Source organism: Apiospora marii (genome assembly GCF_038362585.1).
Source record: "Apiospora marii strain CBS 49790 chromosome Unknown utg000005l_segment0_segment0, whole genome shotgun sequence".
Lineage (NCBI taxonomy): Eukaryota > Fungi > Ascomycota > Sordariomycetes > Amphisphaeriales > Apiosporaceae > Apiospora > Apiospora marii.
Window position 1 is genome coordinate 3735986 of NW_027117377.1, and position 18024 is coordinate 3754009.

Genomic DNA, 18024 nt, shown 5'->3' on the forward strand with positions numbered 1-18024 from the left:
CTTCTCGCGATGCTTGGTTGAGTGAAGGAGTTCGACTATATAAACCGCGATGGATCTGGCACAAGGAGGGCTTTTTGCTGTCTCAGCAAGCAGCAACACCTCCTTCTTCGAGCCCATCATGCATCCCTTCAGCTCCCTTCTTCTGCTAGGCACACTTGCCTTCAATGCAGTTACCGGCCGTCCGAACTCCTTGTTGAGCGAGCGTGCAGTCGTCAAGAGAGATGTTGATTCTTTCTTGGCTACCGAAGTGCCTTATGCTCTCAACCAAGTTAAGTGTAACATTGCCTCTGGATGTAATGCCGGAGGAGTCGGCTCGGGCCTGGTCATTGCATCTCCTTCCAAGTCTGACCCTGACTGTACGTCTTGATATCGCCCCTTTCAGCTTCTTTATAATGGCAATGTGCTGATATAGCTATAGATTTCTACCACTGGACCAGAGATGCTGCCCTGGTCTTCAAGGCGGTCGTCGACAGATTCGTCGACAGCTACGATGCCGACTTGCAGACACTGATCCAAAACTGTATGAAGAACCAAGTCCTTTCCTTGTTGCTCCCGTTACCCCAATGCCAGTCGCTCTTGAATGATGACTTTTGTGCTTCTGGTATGCCAGTATGCCGGACACTCAAATAACTGACCGATGGAATAGACATCACATCGCAGGCACGCTTGCAAACCGTTTCGAACCCTTCCGGAAATTTCTACGATGGCAGCGGACTTGGTGAACCTAAGTTCAACGCTGACGGGAGTCAGTTCACCGGCTCATGGGGTCGTCCACAGCGCGACGGCCCTCCGCTCCGTGCTCTCACCATGATAACTTATTCCAAGTGGTTGGTCAACAACGGCTATCAGTCCACAGCTAAAGATCTGGTCTGGCCCGTCATCCAAAATGATCTCGCCTACACAGCCCAATACTGGAACCAGACTGGATTCGATCTGTGGGAGGAGGTCCAAGGAAGTTCGTTTTTCACTATCGCGGCTTCACACAGGGCCTTGGTCGAGGGAAGCAACTTGGCCAAGACTCTTGGAACCTCTTGCAGTTACTGCGATTCCATTGCACCCCAGGTCCTTTGCTTCCAGCAGAGCTTCTGGTCTTCATCCGGCAATTACGCCTTGGCCAACATCAATGTTAACAACGGCAGATCTGGCAAGGACACCAACGTATTTGTGTCGACCAACCAGGGGTTCGACCCTTCATTGGGCTGTGATGCCACATCGTTCCAACCCTGCAGCGATCGTGCCCTTGCCAGTCACAAGGTTGTTGTTGACTCTTTCCGCTCGATTTACAGCATCAACTCAGACATCGGCAAGGGTCAGGCTATTGCTGTTGGTCGCTACCCCGAAGACACTTATTATAATGGGAACCCGTAAGTTCCATTCAACCTTTCTTGCAGCTGCCCTATACTAACATGGCACGAGATGGTATTTACACACCTTAGGCGCGGCTGAGCAGCTCTACAACGCGCTGTATGTTTGGAAGAGCCAAGGTTCTATTACTGTCACTTCCACCTCCTTGCCCTTCTTCCAGGATTTGTCAAGTTCTGTATCGACTGGAACCTACGCTTCGGATACAGCAACTTACAAGACGATTTACGATGCGGTCATGGCATATGCTGACGGGTTTGTCAACAATGTTGCAAAGTACGTTGGGGCAAACGGCGCTCTTGCAGAACAGTACGACCGCAACAATGGTAACCCGTTGTCTGCTCGGGACCTGACTTGGAGCTACGCTTCTGTTCTTACCGTAGCAGCTCGCCGAGCTGGCGTGATTCCACTGGGCTGGGCCGAGACCAACGTTGCTGCAACTTCGGTGCCTGGAAGCTGCTATGCCACATCCGCCATTGGGGCCTACTCTGCAGCGCCTACGAATCCCTTCCCAGCTAGCCAAACGCCCGGAAGCGGGCAGCCCACCGTCCCTACCTCCACGCGCACGACCAGCCCCCCGGCCCCGACCACTACCAGCTGTACACCGGCAACTTCTGTGGCTGTCAGCTTCAACGAGCGAAAAGTGTCCTCACTTGGTCAGACAGTGAAAATCGTCGGCAACATCCCCGCACTTGGAAACTGGGATACCAACAAGGCTGTTGCCTTGAGCGCCTCCGGATACACCTCCAACAATCCCGTATGGTCTGTTTCCATTACTTTTGCAGCTGGCCAATCCATGCAATACAAGTACATTGTGGTCAATACCGACGGATCAGTAACCTGGGAGGCCGACCCAAACCATGCCTACACCGTTCCCACGGGATGTGCAACTCAGACAACCAAATCCGACTCCTGGCAGTAGAGTTGCCGGTAGGCTATCAGCAAGCCTACAGACGGGTTTAGTACATCCCGGTCGCGAAACCGGAGCTGAAAACCCGTATATCCTTACGCCTAGCTGGTGCCTGATCTTTGGACGGACAAATGCATGGTTATGTAATTTCTCATAGGGCTTGTATCAATGTCAGTTGGTAAGGTCGTAAAAGTGGAATGGGCTGCATCCCATAGCCTGTATCAGGGAGGGAGTAAACATAGGCTTGATGGGTATTGGTGATGAAGACGGATAACAAGTGGTATAGCAATGTAATCGAGCTCTCTTGTTTATTGTAGTGGTCTCAAGTACCTTTTTGCAGACCCTTTGCCATAGCCAAATAAATCAAGATGTCCGGATCACATACAAATATGACTCTGATTTGTTGTGAGGGCGAATCAGTAGGCGCCAAATACCTAACTTCCATTCCCGAAGCCCTCCAGCTGCTCTAATAAGGTGTTCACAGTCCATTCAAAAGTCGTCTCCATATCCACATCCAAGCCTCGACCCTGCTGCGCCAGTATCTTCTTTTCCTTCAGCACGGCTCCATCTAACTCTCCTTCCACATCCCCCTTCTCGAACAGCCAGGCGTGCGATTCGGCGTAGTTGGGCCACACGACCTTGTCGACATAGTCCGGGGGGTCCTTCCAGAAGCCCTCGAGCGTCACGTAGCCGTCTCGGGCCTCGCGCCGCTGCGTCGCCTTGGCCTTGCTGACAAGCAGGAACATCTTGACGTCGAGCTGGTCCATGACCTCCTGCATCTCGCGCGAGTACAGCAGGAAACCGTCGAGCAAGCAGATTTTGAGTCCTTCCCCGCCTTGCTGCTGCGATTGGACGAGCACGTCGTGGCCCGGCTGGCCCGGTTGCGTCCAGGCTTCCACCTTTTTCCGCATCTCGTCCCTCTTGGCATCGGATACGGGGCACTGGCCTACCGAGTTCTTGTCCTCCTTGGAATCGACGAAGGGCTGTCGTCGCTATAGGTTAGTAGTGCAATCATGATGAAGGGGGCAGGAGCGACGACGACGACGACAACAACAACACCATTCCAACAACGCGATGGTTAGAGAAGAGAGAGGTAAGGACGACCTTTGTGCCGTGATCGGTGCGGGACGTGTGTTTCTGGTTCTGGATGAGACTAACCGGGAAGGTGGCGTTCTGCCGGATGTAGGCCAGCGCCTTGGCCATGCCGGGGATGTCGATGGCGGCGGCGCAGTCCCAATCCAGGAGGCCGTCTCGCGTAGGGAGCCTGCGATTGGGGGGTTTATTTGTATGAGTACATACTCTCAATGGTGTACAAGAAAAGGCCGCCGGCCGGCCCCCTCCTCTTTTGACCCCCTCACCCCAACTGAGGAATTTGGAGAAGAAAAAGCCGCAGTGCAAGAAGATGGAAGAATGATACCGAGCAACTTACTCGGACTCGGCTTTGTAGAAGTCATCTTCATGTAAGATGAAGGTGCTGGGGAAGATGTCGCGGAGCAGGCGAGCCAGGGTCGTCTTGCCGCTGGACGATGCCCCGCTGATGCCAACAATGACGGCTTTTCTCCCCGCCATGCCTGATGCTCCGAAAGTGGCTGCCGAACCAGCAGAAGTGTGTCTAATGCAGGATCTAGATGAACGGAAGTGTTGCCAGGCAAACGATATATGTTTTCGGGCTCACTCGTGATTTCCCGTAGTAATGATGCGGGACGACGGCGAGGGTCTTATCAGATCGATCCGGCAGGTGCTATTTTAGCGAGTGCGACCCACTTAACCACTTACGGCCGCTCGCTGCCCGGCACATTCCATGCAAGAGCAGGCCACCCCAGATGCGAGAGGATCCTTCTCGGGAGATCAGCACGGGAAGATATAAGCCGCATTTGATCCGTTTCTGACTCCTCCGAATTGATGTGACAAGTCAATAGTCTAGTAACCAAGCTTGGCTTGGGAAAATATACTGCCTTCACCTGGGCAGTAAACTTCCCTGGGGTTGCCAGCGAGATAGTAATATCCCGAAGTTCAACAGCCACTGCATGGATATACTGGGAATATCAATCATTGGAACCCCCTTTGTATTTGTAATCTAAATATACCGTTGTCCTTGATCCCTATTTGGCCCCCATGACATGCACAGTTTTATCTACCAAAAGCAGCACCATTCTCCACCAACATAATATATAATAAACCGCAGAACGCTCAACCTATAAGATACCATTACTCCTTGCCATACTTCGCGATCAGCTTCTTCATGATGGACAAGGCCCCGCCCCGATAGCCTCCTCCGAACATAGCCCAGTGATTGAGGTGGTGGTATCTGTTTTCAGGGTTGAGTATCACCAGTGCGGACATAATTAGCCAGAAAGGACAGGTAGGTTACTTACAGTTCATACAACTTAACCCGGTCCTCCCACTCCTCCTTGGGCTCGGCCTTGGGCACAATCTTCAGGTACTCGTTCCAGAACGACGGCCCGAACCCGCCAAACATCTTCATGTCGCCGATCTCGTACTCGGAGTGACCGTAGACCGCCGAGGCGTCGAACACGACCTCCTCGGCCCCGCCCCGACCCGCGAGCCGGCCGCGGCCGTGGTTACCGCTCCAGAGGTCGCCGTGGATGACGACGGGCGTCACGCCCTGGAGGTGGTCGTCGCCCAGCAGGCGCGGCACCACGACGCTGGCCGTCTTCTCGACCGCGACGCTGACCTCGGCGTCCTTGCCGTTGGCCGCGACCCCGGCCTTGAGGATGCCGCGCAGCCGGTTGTCGGCGTAGAACTCGGCCCACGACGCCTTCCACGAGTTGTCCTGCGGCGTGGAGCCGCAGCACGTCGTCACGGGGAACCCGAACATGGGCTTGTCGTAGCCCTCGGGGATGGGCGCCGGCGTCGTGTGCAGCTTGCCCAGTTTCTGCGCCAGCGACTTGCCCGAGCCGCCGGGGGCGGACGACCCGAGCTCGAGGAAGTCGGTCGCCATGAAGAAGCGGTTGGGGTCGTCCTTGAGGGCGCCGTGGGCGTGGGACCGGGGGCAGAAGTCGGGGACGGCGTCGGCGATGACGTTGAGGGACGCGTGCTCGCCCGCGAACATGAGCTCAGCCTCGGGGCCCGTGCCCGTCTTGACGAAGTAGGTCTTCACGTCGTCCTTTCCATCGCCGTCTGCTGCACCGCCGCGAGAGGTGAGCTTGAAGGTAGAGGAGAAGCCCGAGCCTCCATGCGACGTGATTTGGGTGACTGCTGGGTCAAGAGCCAGAGCCTCAAGGAGAGCGGGATCAACGCCGGCACCCATATCTGTGCCCAAACTTGCAATGCGGTCGTCCTGCGGTACGGGCAAAGAATCGGTTTCGCTGTTAGTATCTTCTGGGAATTCCGGAGGCCTGAAGAATTGCAGAGGGGAGAGGGAAATAGAAAAAAGAGGGAGAAAACTCACATGTGAATCTAGAGATACTTACGGTGGGCAAATGCTATAGAGTATGACGAAGTGTTCGACACTAAATGGTAGAACACACAATAAAAAAGAGGGTAGCTGTCTCGTTTCTTTTTGCTTCCTTTTTCTTCGCCCCTTCTTCTCCGAGTGAGGCTGAAAACAGAAAGTTCGGAGGATTTCAATAGAACGGACAGATCTAGATAGATTAGGTAGAAGCTAGCTCGATATTGATTGCTGCGGAACGGAAAGGGCAATTGGACGGAATAGGCTGATAAGGGGGATTCGTTCGATGGCGGGACGGCACGATAATCGTATGTATTCTGGTATCAGAATTTGTGGGAATTGATGCAACTCTGCGTTGCACCCGCCTCGAAACCTGCCGGCAATTGGGGGACTGACAGAAAGCTGGTCGTGAAACGAAGTGACGTAAACTTGCGTGATTGTTTCGTCGGAGCTGTCTCCGGTATTTTAGCGGATCGGGGTCGGCGTGTCGGACTTGCGCCGTTGGCAGCAGCAGCGATCGAAAGGTTCATCCTCTCCAGAACTAGGTATCTCTTTCCCGGGCACCGGGTCTGACCATCGCCACCTCATTTTGTGGGCTCGCATGAGTCCGAAGGAAATTTTGCGCGATAAGGCTGGTTGCCGATTGAAAATAGACTCATAAAAAAAAAACACCTATCAGCGTCTAGGTACCCTCCTACATAGAAAGCCCTCGTCCCAAAGACGACTTGCTGCTATATTTGCTGCATCGCAGTTCGCTGTTATATGCTCCAAACTCCTAATATCCAGACCAGTCCTTGCGCCGTGCAAATCCCAATTGCCAGCCCATGTTGTAATCCCATCGAAAGAACGCCAAACGACTCGCTCGAAATAGACAGCCCCAATAGCGGTGATTGCCGTTTATTTTTCGGCGAGGCGGAGTGGGACGGCATCCGACGCCGTGCTCTCGATGCTGAGCCGCCGCCTTTGCCAGACCTTGGGGGCATCTTTCCTTTCATACCAGTGTTTCCTCGAGTCAGGCGCCTGTGGCTTGGCGACCTTCGGCTTTGGCTGGTCAAGTGTCAGTAGCGTGCTCGTCTTAATGCTCTCGTGGTGTGGATGCCCTCTTACAGGAGGGTGGCCGATGCCTTCCCAGCACAGCGTACACGGGCAAATGGGGGGCGACATGGTAAGGTGTGATATAGCGTTATATTGTAGCAACTCGTCTCGGTGAAATATTGCGACTAATAATTAGGTCAAAACAAACAAACAAACAAACAATTGGAGACCTTTCCGATGACGCTGGCTACTTGCCTTATATATATATATATATATATATATGCGTCGAGGGGTCTGGTTACTCACGTCTATCCAAGGCTATCCGCGCGACTCTTTGTGACGACGGAGATGTTTCGGACTTCGGTGGGTGTGTAATAAGTCTTGATCGCACGATAAAGATGCGGCGAGCCACAAGATGGCCGGCAGTGCGCCTGAACGACCACGATGCCAAGGGAGACTGTACTAAAAGGCCTCAACGGTTCAGGGTGACTAGGACGATAGGAGGTTCATGCGATGCATGTTCTGTCTATCAGTCCCCATAGAATATAGTGGCCAAGGGGGGTTGCCAAGGCGGTGTTTATATAGACCGTCGTCGAGGTCATGATCGCCAGTAAGGCTGCCCGACACAGCGTACAGTCCTGCAGCCACCATGAATACATGGCAGGATTCTACTCAGAAATGCCGCTTTGAGGGGCTTTGACTGGGGGTTGGAGCTGAGTGTGTGTGTGTGTGTGTCGGCGTTGATGAGCTTCCAACGTGCATGCTGAAAGTTACTGACTCAGGCAAATAATTCGCGACCCCAATCACACGCTGTCATCCTCAGCTGCGATCGAAAAGACAATGCGTATGAGTAGGCAGTTGAGAAATCGACATTCAATGATTGCTCGCCTGCCCAAGCTCTGCCAATTTTAGGGCTTGCCAGTCATGATGCCAAGGACAGGCGGGAGCAGCCTGGCCAATGGGAGCGGATCATCGACCCCCTACCCCAACGACATATCCATGAGGAGTGCCTCCCAAAATAGAATAGTTAATGGGACACCAGCCTTATTATTTGAGCCTGGCGAGTGCTTAGCAGTCCGCACGGTGGGTAGCATCGTGGTACCCATCATGCAGCGGTCTCATTATCACCAACCGCATTGTGCGTTGGATGATGAACAACTCCAAATAACGATACGGGGAGGGTTACACCGGCAGGCAACCTCTCCCTCCCGCAATGCATGCACGCTTGACAAGCGGGGGATTCAGCCAACATACCACAACACACCATTCCGGGGATGCAGCTATCGACCACCGCAGCAAGCAAGGCTGAGCACCCGTCATGTCGCACAGAAGAGAAGCCGAGTATAGCATCGTGGGTTAGCTAGTGGGGGCCAGAGGGACTTTATTGCCATAATATATTGCTTACGGCGGGAGCCTTGCCCTGATGATGTAGACTACAGCTTTGGGTGGAAAGGACTCAACTTGGGGGCTGCTCGTATACGGTACATCCATCATCTTCTTTGCATCATGGCACCCAGAGGGGGTATGATTGACTTCAAGCATCAAGCAATATATTGTAGAAGCATCCAATCAGGGAATCTCTGCGTAAGCAAACCCCTGGCTAGTTTTCGGTACATTATACATATGGATCAGGATTAGTGAGAGTTTCTGTAGCAGATATCTCAGCCTTATGGCAGTTTCATATTACATGCCGTAATGAGAGTAAATGCAGATGTTGGAGCATAGTCCAGGCTCTCGGCAGCTTTCAAAAGACGGCATCTCTCTTGCGCACGCATATGATGCGCTTACGGGCCGTACTGGGCGAGACCCCCAAGCACTGTTCGTCGAGCTCCGGGGTTGGATGGTACTAGACACTGCGCGCGTCCACGGGGATAGAGCGATTTCGGCAACAATGGTTTTGTGTGCATTGTGGTAAGATGTCGCTCCTGCAGATAGATGTAGTTGAAATTGCGCATCATGGGGAGAGCAAACGGGGGGTCTAGGCAGACCAACAAACGAACGCTGTATTGAGAGTTGATTCTTACTTGGTAGAACCATCTCGAGGAAGGTGACGGATAAAACCCAAGGCACCATACGAACAATATCTAGCTTAGAAAGAGACTGCTTGAGTATATGCGCATTAGATATCTGAATAAAAGGTATTTGATCAAGATGCCCAACTGAGTGACTTCACGAGATATCTGGAACCATTTGGAGCCACGACGCCTGAGTGCGTGGAGAACCCAGAAAGCCTTCATCCATATGCCTGCATCGTACTGAAGCATCGATTGGTATACTGATGAATTGAAGAATTAATGGATCGTACTAACAATCGGTGGCCTTCTACTTGTAATCGCTCATACATACAGGTCTTGCAATAATCGTTGAATCAAGAACGTCTGGGAGTTGGTTGCGGTTGCGGTTGCTCTTGCTCGGAATAAATTGATTCAACCACAATCCCACTGGCAACAACAATTCGTATTCCATCTGAGCAGGTGCTCTTCTCTTGCTTGCCCATATTCTCTCTCTCATCTGGTGTTTTTGTGACCTCGCAAACCTCTCTCTCCCTCTCCTTCCCAACTCACTGTCAAACCAAGCACACACACACAAGCCTCTTTCTCCTTCCTCAAGGACCCCTTCTTCTGCAGGCAGAGGAGGGCAAAAAAAGCGCAGCAAGAGCAAACCAATACTCTCTCCCGCAAAATCCACCATCAGAAACAGTGAATAATACCCACTCTCCCCCCAGCAACTGATCTCTTCATCCACCATGGCCCACCAGCAGCAGCAACAACTCTCGACCACCTCCTCCGCGACTGCCTACCAGGACGAATGGCCCGTCTACCCTCAACTCAAGTGGGGACACGAGCTGTGCCCGAGCCCCCAGCGGCGCCCCTTCGCCTCCTTCCGCAACTGCCGCCAGCCCATCCCGCCTCCGCGAAGGAAGTCGGCCGCTGAGCGAGCCCACGAGGTCCAAGAGCAGGCGTGGGTGGACCGCCAGATCTACATCACCAACCTACCCGGCCGCCATCGGTCCTCGGTCGTCTTCGGGTCGGAGTCAGAGTCGGAGTCGGGATCAGATCAGGAGGAGACACAGGTGGTGGAGGAGCAGCCGTCCCGCCATCTAGAAAGCATGGTCACCAAATCCCTCATGAACACCCGGAATCTGGTCCTGGAGGGCATGGACGTTATCGTGATGCTGCTCAACTGGTTCTACCATTTTGTCATCGTCTTGGCCATCGTCCTCCTCTTGGCCTCCGCGCTCCAAGACCCTTCGCGATACTTCTTCAAAAGACTCATGTTATTGTTCGTGGACGACCCCGAGCCCGAGGAGTTCTACTACGTGTCAGTACAGAATTACCGGAGTTGGTCAGTGGCGCAGCCATGCTAGGGTGCAGGAAAGGAGCGAGAGTTGGAGACGATCGAAGGATAGAATCGTTGCAACCATGCGGTGTATGAAGCACACTCTTGCCCGTACACATAGGAGGAATCGGGTTGTCAGATGAGAAAAGGGCAGTTTGGTCACGGATAAAATATCAGGAGACAGAGATACCCCCACTAAACCATTGGAAAGTGACGACGAGTATCAGGGTATTCAATACAATTCATCGAGCACAACTGTAATTAGGAAAATCCAGATGCGATGCAATCGACCATTGGCCGCCCAACTCTATTTCCCCAGCCATCCTATCGCACAACCGAGTATGGGTCTGAAAAAGTTAGTACAGTATGGGTCCCAGTCTATTCCATCCTCAAGTTTAGATACCCAGAGTGAACTCAACGCCGACATCGATATCACGTGCTGTGTCCCATATTAGCATAATTCTTGTTTGAGCGGATATGGATCGGCAAACTTACCCATCTTCACGACCTTGGACAGCTGCACGGCCCGCTCAGCGGCGCTTTGGAGATCATCGATGGAGAAGATCTTCATGCCAGACTCCTCGATGAGCTTGTGTGCCTGGTCAACGTTGGTTCCTTGCAGACGAGCAATGATGGGGATCTTGAGGTCCAGGGCCTTGACAGTGTTAATGAGACCGTGAGCAATGGCATCGCATCGCACAATACCACCGAAGATGTTGACGAAGACAGCGGAGACCTTGGCATCGCTAGTGATGAGCTCGAAAGCCTCCTTGATGGCAGCAGGGGTGGCACCGCCACCAACATCCAGGAAGTTAGCGGGCTGGCCGCCGTTCAGCTTGATGATATCCATGGTGGCCATGGCAAGACCGGCACCGTTGACGAGGCAGCCAATGTCGCCGTCGAGCTTGATGAAGTTCAGGCCGGACTCGGCAGCTCGGACCTCGTCGGCGTCCTCCTGGGTAGGGTCTCTCCACTCGAAGACCTCCTTCTGGCGGAAGTCAGCGTTGTCGTCGAAACCGAACTTGGCGTCCATGCACAGGACCTGGTGGTCCGAGGTCTCGGACAGGGGGTTGATCTCGATTTGGGTAGCATCCTTCTCGAGGAAGATCTGGTACAGCTTCTGGATGGTGTCCTTGGCATCCTCGACGCACTGCTCGCTGAAGCCCAGCTTGGTAGCAATGTCACGGGCCATCTCGTTGGTGACTCCGGTGTTGATATCAATGTAGGTGGTGTTGATGGCCTCGGGGTTCTCCTTGGCAACACCCTCAATGTCCATACCACCCTGGGACGAGGACACGATGACGGGACTCTGGGAGGCACGGTCCATGAGGATGGCCAGGTAGAACTCGCGGCGGGCGAACTTGCGCTCGCAGACGTAGACGGAATTGCAGAGGCGGCCAGCCGCTCCGGTCTGCTTGGTGATCAGCTTGTGGCCGATCATCTGGTCGGCGAACATCTTGGCCTCGGTGGGCGAGTAGATGACGCGGACACCTCCCTTCAGGCCGTTGTCGAAGCTACCCTTTCCACGGCCACCAGCCAGGACCTGGGCCTTGATGACCATGTCGTCGTTACCGATGTCCTTGGCAATCTGCTCGGCCTCGGCGGCGGAGGTGGCGTTGGAGCCCTTGGGGACACCGACGCCATACTGTAGCGGGGGGAACAAAGTTAGGAGGATGCGCTTGAGGTAGTTGGGGGCTATGTTCAATGTCTCCGTACCTGTCGCAGGAGGTCGGCCGAGCGCCACTCGTGTATGCTCAGATTCCGTCGTTGCTGCTGGGCGATGCCGGGGAATCTAGCAGTCGAAGCCTGGGGCTATAGGAAGAGAGAGAAGGTAGATTAGCAATTGGCCAGATCGAGCGAGCCCCCAATCGGGGAGTGGTGGTGCGGGATGCTATGCATAGATAAGAGAGGCGTACCTTGACGGATCGAAGAGCTGTGGCAGCTCCACGGCTGCGGGCGAGCTTGAACATTTTTCAGGGTATGAAGCTGTGCTTCGCGAACAGACAAAAATATTAGGGGATGGAAGAAAGAGGAATTGGGATGGCAGTGAGGAAGAGGGTGGGGAACAACGACGTCGCCGTAGTTGTGATTTTTTCTGGAGGTTGAATCTGATAGTAGCTCGTGATTGGATTTGACTGCACTACGCTGCACTATGCTATCATCTGCTAGTCGGGCTGTCGAGAAAATTGCTGGTGCTGGTGCTGGTGCTGGTACAGGTGCCCCGTGTTTTGTTTGAGCTATTTGCTATATCGGGATTAACCGGTCAGCCACGAGGACTATTCGATTGGCCTGCGCGGGCAGCCCAGCTTTGCTGCTGCTGCAAGCACTGCAGGCCTGCAACCTTCCACTTCCAAGCTTTCCTTTCCTCCAGCCCAGCCAAACGCTTGAGCCGAGCCGCTAAAAACGACTGGGTTGGTAACGCCTGCCAGAGCCCGTCGGGTCGGGCGCATCCAAAGGAAGAAACTTTCACCGGTTACCGTTCTGGATCTATTTCCGCTAGCCCGTTGCAGTCAAGTGCCCCCGAGGTCCCCCAACTGTCGCGGGGCAATGGGTGATGGGGTTATCTCAGATTCGTCACAACTTCGTATTGTTACATAGCCGTCGGGTACTGGGAACACTACTTACTGTAGTAAACTCGGTAATATCCAGCCAGGTAGGTAGATCTCAGAATCGTATCAATCCACCAACAGTCCAGGCGAACTACCTACCTACACAATACTTGACTTGTTTTTGCAACCCCGAAGCCATTCAGTAAGTATACTGAATCAGACGGATGCGGTTGTTATGCTTTCCATCTACCTGATTACTACTTTGAAGTAACAGTAGTATCTACCACCACCTATTTATTGACCGTTGGCTTGGGGGTAACACCGGTGCATAACCAACTACACGTATAACCTGGCACTATGTTCCAACAGCCCGTGTTCCAGTCGCGTGTTCTGCGATTGTGCAGTTAATTCACTCTTTTGGATCTTCCCTGCCTTGCTTCTTGCGGAAACGGCCCAATTGCATGGCCAAGATTCCTGTGTCGTCATCCCTCGAGACAAGGATCACTGTCCCAAGCATGCAGGCTTGTTGATCTCGGCATTGATGATAGCCTCCGCGGGCGACCGACTCTGCGTAGATGGGATGTTTTATAGTCAACTGGGTATTGATATATAAATGACTGTTTGATACGTCTTTCATCTAGAAAAGAGAAGGTGCATCTACCTCGTTTCCCAAAAGACTGCGACTTGCTCCATATTGAGTCCATTTCCGAAGTAGCCGCGCCGTAGCAATACGACGCAGAGATACCAAGCTACACAACACCAACCCAGGAACAACGTATGCCAACCGCTGGCTGAGCACCAATACAGCCTACCATGTTCAGCTCACTCATCCGGCCCAGCGCCGCCACGTTTGGGTATCTATCAGCCAGTATAATCCTGCTTCTAGTCGTCTGGTACGCAACAGTGCAGGTACAGAGAAGCCTGCGGATCCGGCGACTAGGTGGCGGTCGTGCTCTCAATGTGGCCCCGAACTTTGTATCCGGTCAGTCTCCCCTCTCTAGAACAACGTGATATTGGACCCCTATCTAACATGGTAACCAGTTTGGAGGATGTTTAGTGAGCTCGGTCAAGCCTACGAGGAGAACAGGATGCTGGACTTCTACACGCGACTCTACGGCAATCAGAACGTCGTGGAATTCGAAGTTCCTCCGTCCAACCGGATCCTCGCCACAAGAGACCCGGACCACATCAAGACCATATTGACTACCAAGTTCGCCGAATTTGGAAAGGGGCCAGGTTTCCATGAGCAATGGAAGGCGTTCTTGTAAGGCTTTAGACACTTGCATGCTGCTTCGCTCATCGATAGGCCCTAGCTAACCGCGTTGTGTCTTCCAGAGGAGATAGCATCTTCACCACGGACGGGAATTTGTGGCATGGAAGCCGCTCTCTCATCCGTCCCATGTTCCTGAAAGACAGAGTCAGCGACCTCGCCAAGATTGAGCGCGGCGTACAGGCTTTCATGGCCCAGTTGCCGAGCTCTGGACAAACGGTGCAGTTGATGGGGCTGCTCTATCGAGCGACGCTGGACATAACTACCGAGTTCCTTTTGGGCCGCAGCGCTGGCAGCCTCGAGAAGTGAGCACCCAGATCAGAGACTCCCTCTTGCGCACTGGTGACTCACAAGCATAACAGCCCAAAGGTGGCTTTCCTCCAGGCATTTGACAAGGTCCAAAGTGTTCAAATGCGTATAGCAATTATGTCGTAAGTCGATTTCTATGGATGATGCCCTAACCTCGCTTTATCAACTAGGCGCCTGACAGATTTTGCTAGCCCCTTCGATATCTTCGTAGGTCGCAAGGAGTACAATTGTGGGATAAAGACTTTGGAGTCTTTCATTATGCCTTTCGTCGAGAAGACTCTGTCTTTGTCGGTCGAGGAACTTGAAGAGATCAGCAAGTCAGATCGGGATTTCACGTTCCTCCACGGCCTGGCCAGCTTCACACGGGACCCGAAGGTGATCCGGGATCAGATCATGGCAGTCCTGCTCGCCGGGCGGGATACCACCGCCGGCACATTGTCCTGGGCATTCTGTGCGTCCCCTCCCTCTATGTTCCAATCACCATGTGATGCTCCTTACGGCTTGCAAAGCCCCCAAAAACTCACAGTCGGTGCTTTCCGTCCGCGACAGCAGCTGCTCACATATACTCGGTGATACAGATGAACTAGCGGCATATCCAGACAAATGGGCGCGGCTCCGCGAAGAAGTCTTGTCGACGGTCGGGCCTCACAAAGCTCCTACGTACGATGACCTGAAGAACTTACGCTACATGCGCTACACGCTCCAGGAAACTCTGCGTCTCTATCCAGCCGTGCCCTACAACCAGCGGTCCGCATTGCAAGTCAGTACCCCTTAGTGTTCTATTGCCCACCCCCGATGGCTACCACCTCAATGCCACTCTTGAGTTGACCTGAGCTTGCAGCCTATGCTAACGCTGGTTCGCCGAATAGGACACCACCTTACCTGGAGGACCGGGCAGGCCAGACATTGTGGTGTTGAAGGGCGACGTTGTAGGATACAGTCCCTACGTCATGCAGCGGCGGCGGGATCTCTACCCTCCAGTCACGGCCGAGTTCGCAGACCCCTTAATTTTTAATCCGGAGCGGTGGTACAACTGGCAGCCTAAGTCTTGGGAGTTCCTACCCTTCAACGGCGGCCCCAGGATCGTAAGTGATTCTCCTGGTCTACTACACCATTCTCTCTCCCCTTTTTTTGCCACACACCTTTATATGGGTATACTGACGGGAATATCTACTTGCTGAAGTGTGTTGGACAAAACTTTGCCATGACGGAGATGGCTTACTTCTGTACGTTATGCCTATGACCAAACCATTGCCACCCTCCGATCTCCATCCTCCCCTCCAACTTTCGAAACCAGGCTCGGCAGATCGAGTAGCTGCAGTTGGCTAACGTAAGATATGCAGTGGTCCGCATCTTGCAGAGATACGAACGGCTAGAATATCGCGGGGATTGGGAAGCACAACTTCACCAAGCCGATATCGTTGGGCGGCCCTCACTGGGCGTCCCCGTCGCCCTGTTCGAGGCCGGAGAAGGCCATGCGTGATGACGAAGCATACGGACTGCCGTGGCACCCAGGTCTCCCCCCCTCCCCCTATATTGGTGTGAATAGTATGAAACAGACTAGACGGCGCTATCTTGTCCTCCTACCTCTCTGTTCCTCCGTCGTCCGAAATGTGAGGCCATTTAACTACTGCCGATGTGCATGCATGTATGCATATTTTGCAAAAACTTCCATCCGCGCCAACGCAACGCCCAACTGCAGTGTCGCTGGTGTTCTACAGCATGACTTGAAGGAGAAGTATAATTGGCAATCCTGAAGGAAGGCCTCGCATTGTCCAATCATCGCCCATGCATCATGCTTCACGGAAACAGGCCTCATCAGCTGATCGGCAGCAGTGCAGGGCGCGGTGACAACGAAAGGATTTTTTTTTTTTCTTTGCCTGCTTGCCTGGCAAGCAGGCTGGCGCTGCCGCTGGCCAACCAGTGTTTTCTTGATGGACCGAAAACGGCAATCCGCTCATTTGCCTGCAACGAGGAGGCAACAGATAAGAGAGGAGAAAGTGGTTTGGGCGCTTCTGGACTCTCTCTCCCCCCTCCCCCTCCCTCCCCTCCCCTACTCCTCCACGCCCCTCCTGTTGCTGTTGTGCGACCCGAGCGACTTGGCCTCCCTCGATGGTGCCGAGCAAGAGAGAGAATTACTTGTCCCCTCACCCCCCCTCCTGCCTCCCCCCTGGTCCTGTATTCCAACCCCGAAAACACCAATGATACAGCACTTTGGTTGGTGTACGGTTGGCAACCGGATAAGAAAAAAACGAGAGCTGCATCCCCTGCTACCACTTGCTGCGCCGCCCAGAAGCAGAGGACCTGTCATTTTACCGCAAACCCCCCTCCTGAGTACCCTCCACGATGTCAAAATAAAACGCTTCTGCGCCACGGCGGGCGATTGCGTGAAAACCATGACGATGCGTCTATGTAAGTGCTATATTAATTTCCTCGGTGTGCCGAGGCCTCGTCTGGCAGGTTACCGGTCATTTCTAGCAATGCAAACATGTAGCTAGCCCATCCAACATCATCATCATCATCATCCATGCTCCCTCGATGCGTGCTCTGAATCCTGAATCCTTCCTGGCTAAGAAAAAAAATCGCAAGCACGATAACAAGTATCGGGCATATTGCACGTGGTGAGACGTCGTATTTCTCGTAAGCAGTAAGACAGACCTAGCTAGGGCCTCTCTCGGCGGTCTCCGCTTCCTGTCAGATCGCCTGCTCACGGCGAAGTCCAGTCTCAAGGTGTGAGTAAGCGGACAAGGCAAGACTTTGCGGCACCAACCACGGAATAACTAATCACTCCTCCTGAATCAGTCACGCAAATTTCGAGAGCCTCTCGAGTCTCAGTCAGTCACGGTCAGGCGGAATGGGCGTCACGCGCCCCTAATGGACCGCAGCACAAATCTCGCTTGGCGTCGGCCCAGCAAGAGCGGCTTTATCTAAGACCTTGTCGCCCATCATTGTGTGATTACTTTACCTTCAGGTGTTCCCAGCTTCGGCTGCCCACAGACTGTACCAGTGCCGTCCGCATGTACTATTTCGGCATTGGTAATTAGCTGTTATAAACAAGGATTGTTTTTGAGCATAAGAGTGTTTTGTTTCATAAGGACCCATGATGATCTGACCCCGGCCCTGGTCAGCCCTGACATGATGTTCAACTAGCGAGCCTGGCGGCTTGTAATCGAGTCCGGGATCCTTGCGAGAGAGAATCAGGGGTTGATCCTTTCGGACACAACAGCAGCAGCATCAATCGCATCCCATCCCAGCTGGCGCCGACAAACCCAACCCCGGGGGGTCGTGGGAAAGCTGAAAAAAGCAACATCGAGTGAAGAAGCCCCCGAAGAGCCAGACCCCATGGGCGTTCTGAGATGGCGTTATTCCACGTTGAACCAGCCAGACGCCTGCCCAGCCCCGGCCCAGCCAAGCCAAGCCCAGGAGGATGGGACACGCATTACCGCCCATGTGGTTGTCCCTCTCGGTTGCAGGGGTTGGTGGTTCATATCCAGCAAGCCACCCAACTTAGGTCGACCAATTTCTGGGAAAGACATAAGCCGAAGGAAGTGGGAAGAAGAAGCAAGGGGCAGATAGCTAATTGCGGAGAGTAGTGAATCTCCGAAGCGAGGGTTGACGTGTAGGAAGCAGTTGTTTGTTTTGTGATGCAAGTGTTTCACCCGCACCCGCAAAGACATCGTGCCGTCCGTACCATCCTGCTGGGAGCGAGCGAGTAGTAGTAGTGGTAGTAGTCCGCAAATGTTCCCACAGCGTAGCATCACCGCACATGCGGTCGGTAGCAAACAAGCCCAAAGCGAAGACGTCAATTTTGTGATGAGCAGTGCTGCTACTACCGTAC

General features: G+C 53.5%; 7 protein-coding genes across 7 annotated transcripts; 3 read left to right on the forward strand and 4 right to left on the reverse strand.

The window, feature by feature from the left end:
• Positions 1-118: 118 nt before the first annotated feature.
• PG985_009065 (glucoamylase) lies at positions 119-2284 on the forward strand (the record flags this gene model as incomplete). Its single annotated transcript, XM_066828833.1, has 4 exons — positions 119-356; positions 419-601; positions 647-1364; positions 1417-2284. The coding sequence occupies 4 exons, from the start codon at positions 119-121 to the stop codon at positions 2282-2284; spliced, it is 2007 nt and encodes a 668-aa protein (XP_066683745.1).
• A 422-nt stretch (positions 2285-2706) lies between these two features.
• Positions 2707-3841, reverse strand: PG985_009066 (uncharacterized protein; the record flags this gene model as incomplete). Its single annotated transcript, XM_066828834.1, has 3 exons — positions 2707-3255; positions 3431-3536; positions 3702-3841. The coding sequence occupies 3 exons, from the start codon at positions 3839-3841 to the stop codon at positions 2707-2709; spliced, it is 795 nt and encodes a 264-aa protein (XP_066683746.1).
• Positions 3842-4480: 639 nt separating this feature from the next.
• On the reverse strand, positions 4481-5543 carry PG985_009067 (fructosamine-3-kinase; the record flags this gene model as incomplete). Its single annotated transcript, XM_066828835.1, has 2 exons — positions 4481-4580; positions 4648-5543. 2 exons carry the CDS (start codon positions 5541-5543, stop codon positions 4481-4483), a joined length of 996 nt encoding a protein of 331 aa, XP_066683747.1.
• A 1038-nt stretch (positions 5544-6581) lies between these two features.
• PG985_009068 (uncharacterized protein) lies at positions 6582-6848 on the reverse strand (the record flags this gene model as incomplete). The annotated part of the gene is made up of 2 exons (XM_066828836.1): positions 6582-6731; positions 6792-6848. The coding sequence occupies 2 exons, from the start codon at positions 6846-6848 to the stop codon at positions 6582-6584; spliced, it is 207 nt and encodes a 68-aa protein (XP_066683748.1).
• Positions 6849-9465: 2617 nt separating this feature from the next.
• Positions 9466-10086, forward strand: PG985_009069 (uncharacterized protein; the record flags this gene model as incomplete). The annotated part of the gene is made up of 1 exon (XM_066828837.1): positions 9466-10086. The coding sequence occupies one exon, from the start codon at positions 9466-9468 to the stop codon at positions 10084-10086; it is 621 nt and encodes a 206-aa protein (XP_066683749.1).
• A 367-nt stretch (positions 10087-10453) lies between these two features.
• On the reverse strand, positions 10454-12028 carry PG985_009070 (succinate--CoA ligase beta chain; the record flags this gene model as incomplete). The annotated part of the gene is made up of 4 exons (XM_066828838.1): positions 10454-10497; positions 10554-11703; positions 11775-11870; positions 11975-12028. The coding sequence occupies 4 exons, from the start codon at positions 12026-12028 to the stop codon at positions 10454-10456; spliced, it is 1344 nt and encodes a 447-aa protein (XP_066683750.1).
• A 1392-nt stretch (positions 12029-13420) lies between these two features.
• Positions 13421-15669, forward strand: PG985_009071 (cytochrome P450; the record flags this gene model as incomplete). Its single annotated transcript, XM_066828839.1, has 9 exons — positions 13421-13589; positions 13649-13871; positions 13943-14182; positions 14240-14308; positions 14357-14724; positions 14765-14946; positions 15056-15271; positions 15370-15412; positions 15530-15669. The coding sequence occupies 9 exons, from the start codon at positions 13421-13423 to the stop codon at positions 15667-15669; spliced, it is 1650 nt and encodes a 549-aa protein (XP_066683751.1).
• Between the last annotated feature and the right edge of the window lie 2355 nt (positions 15670-18024).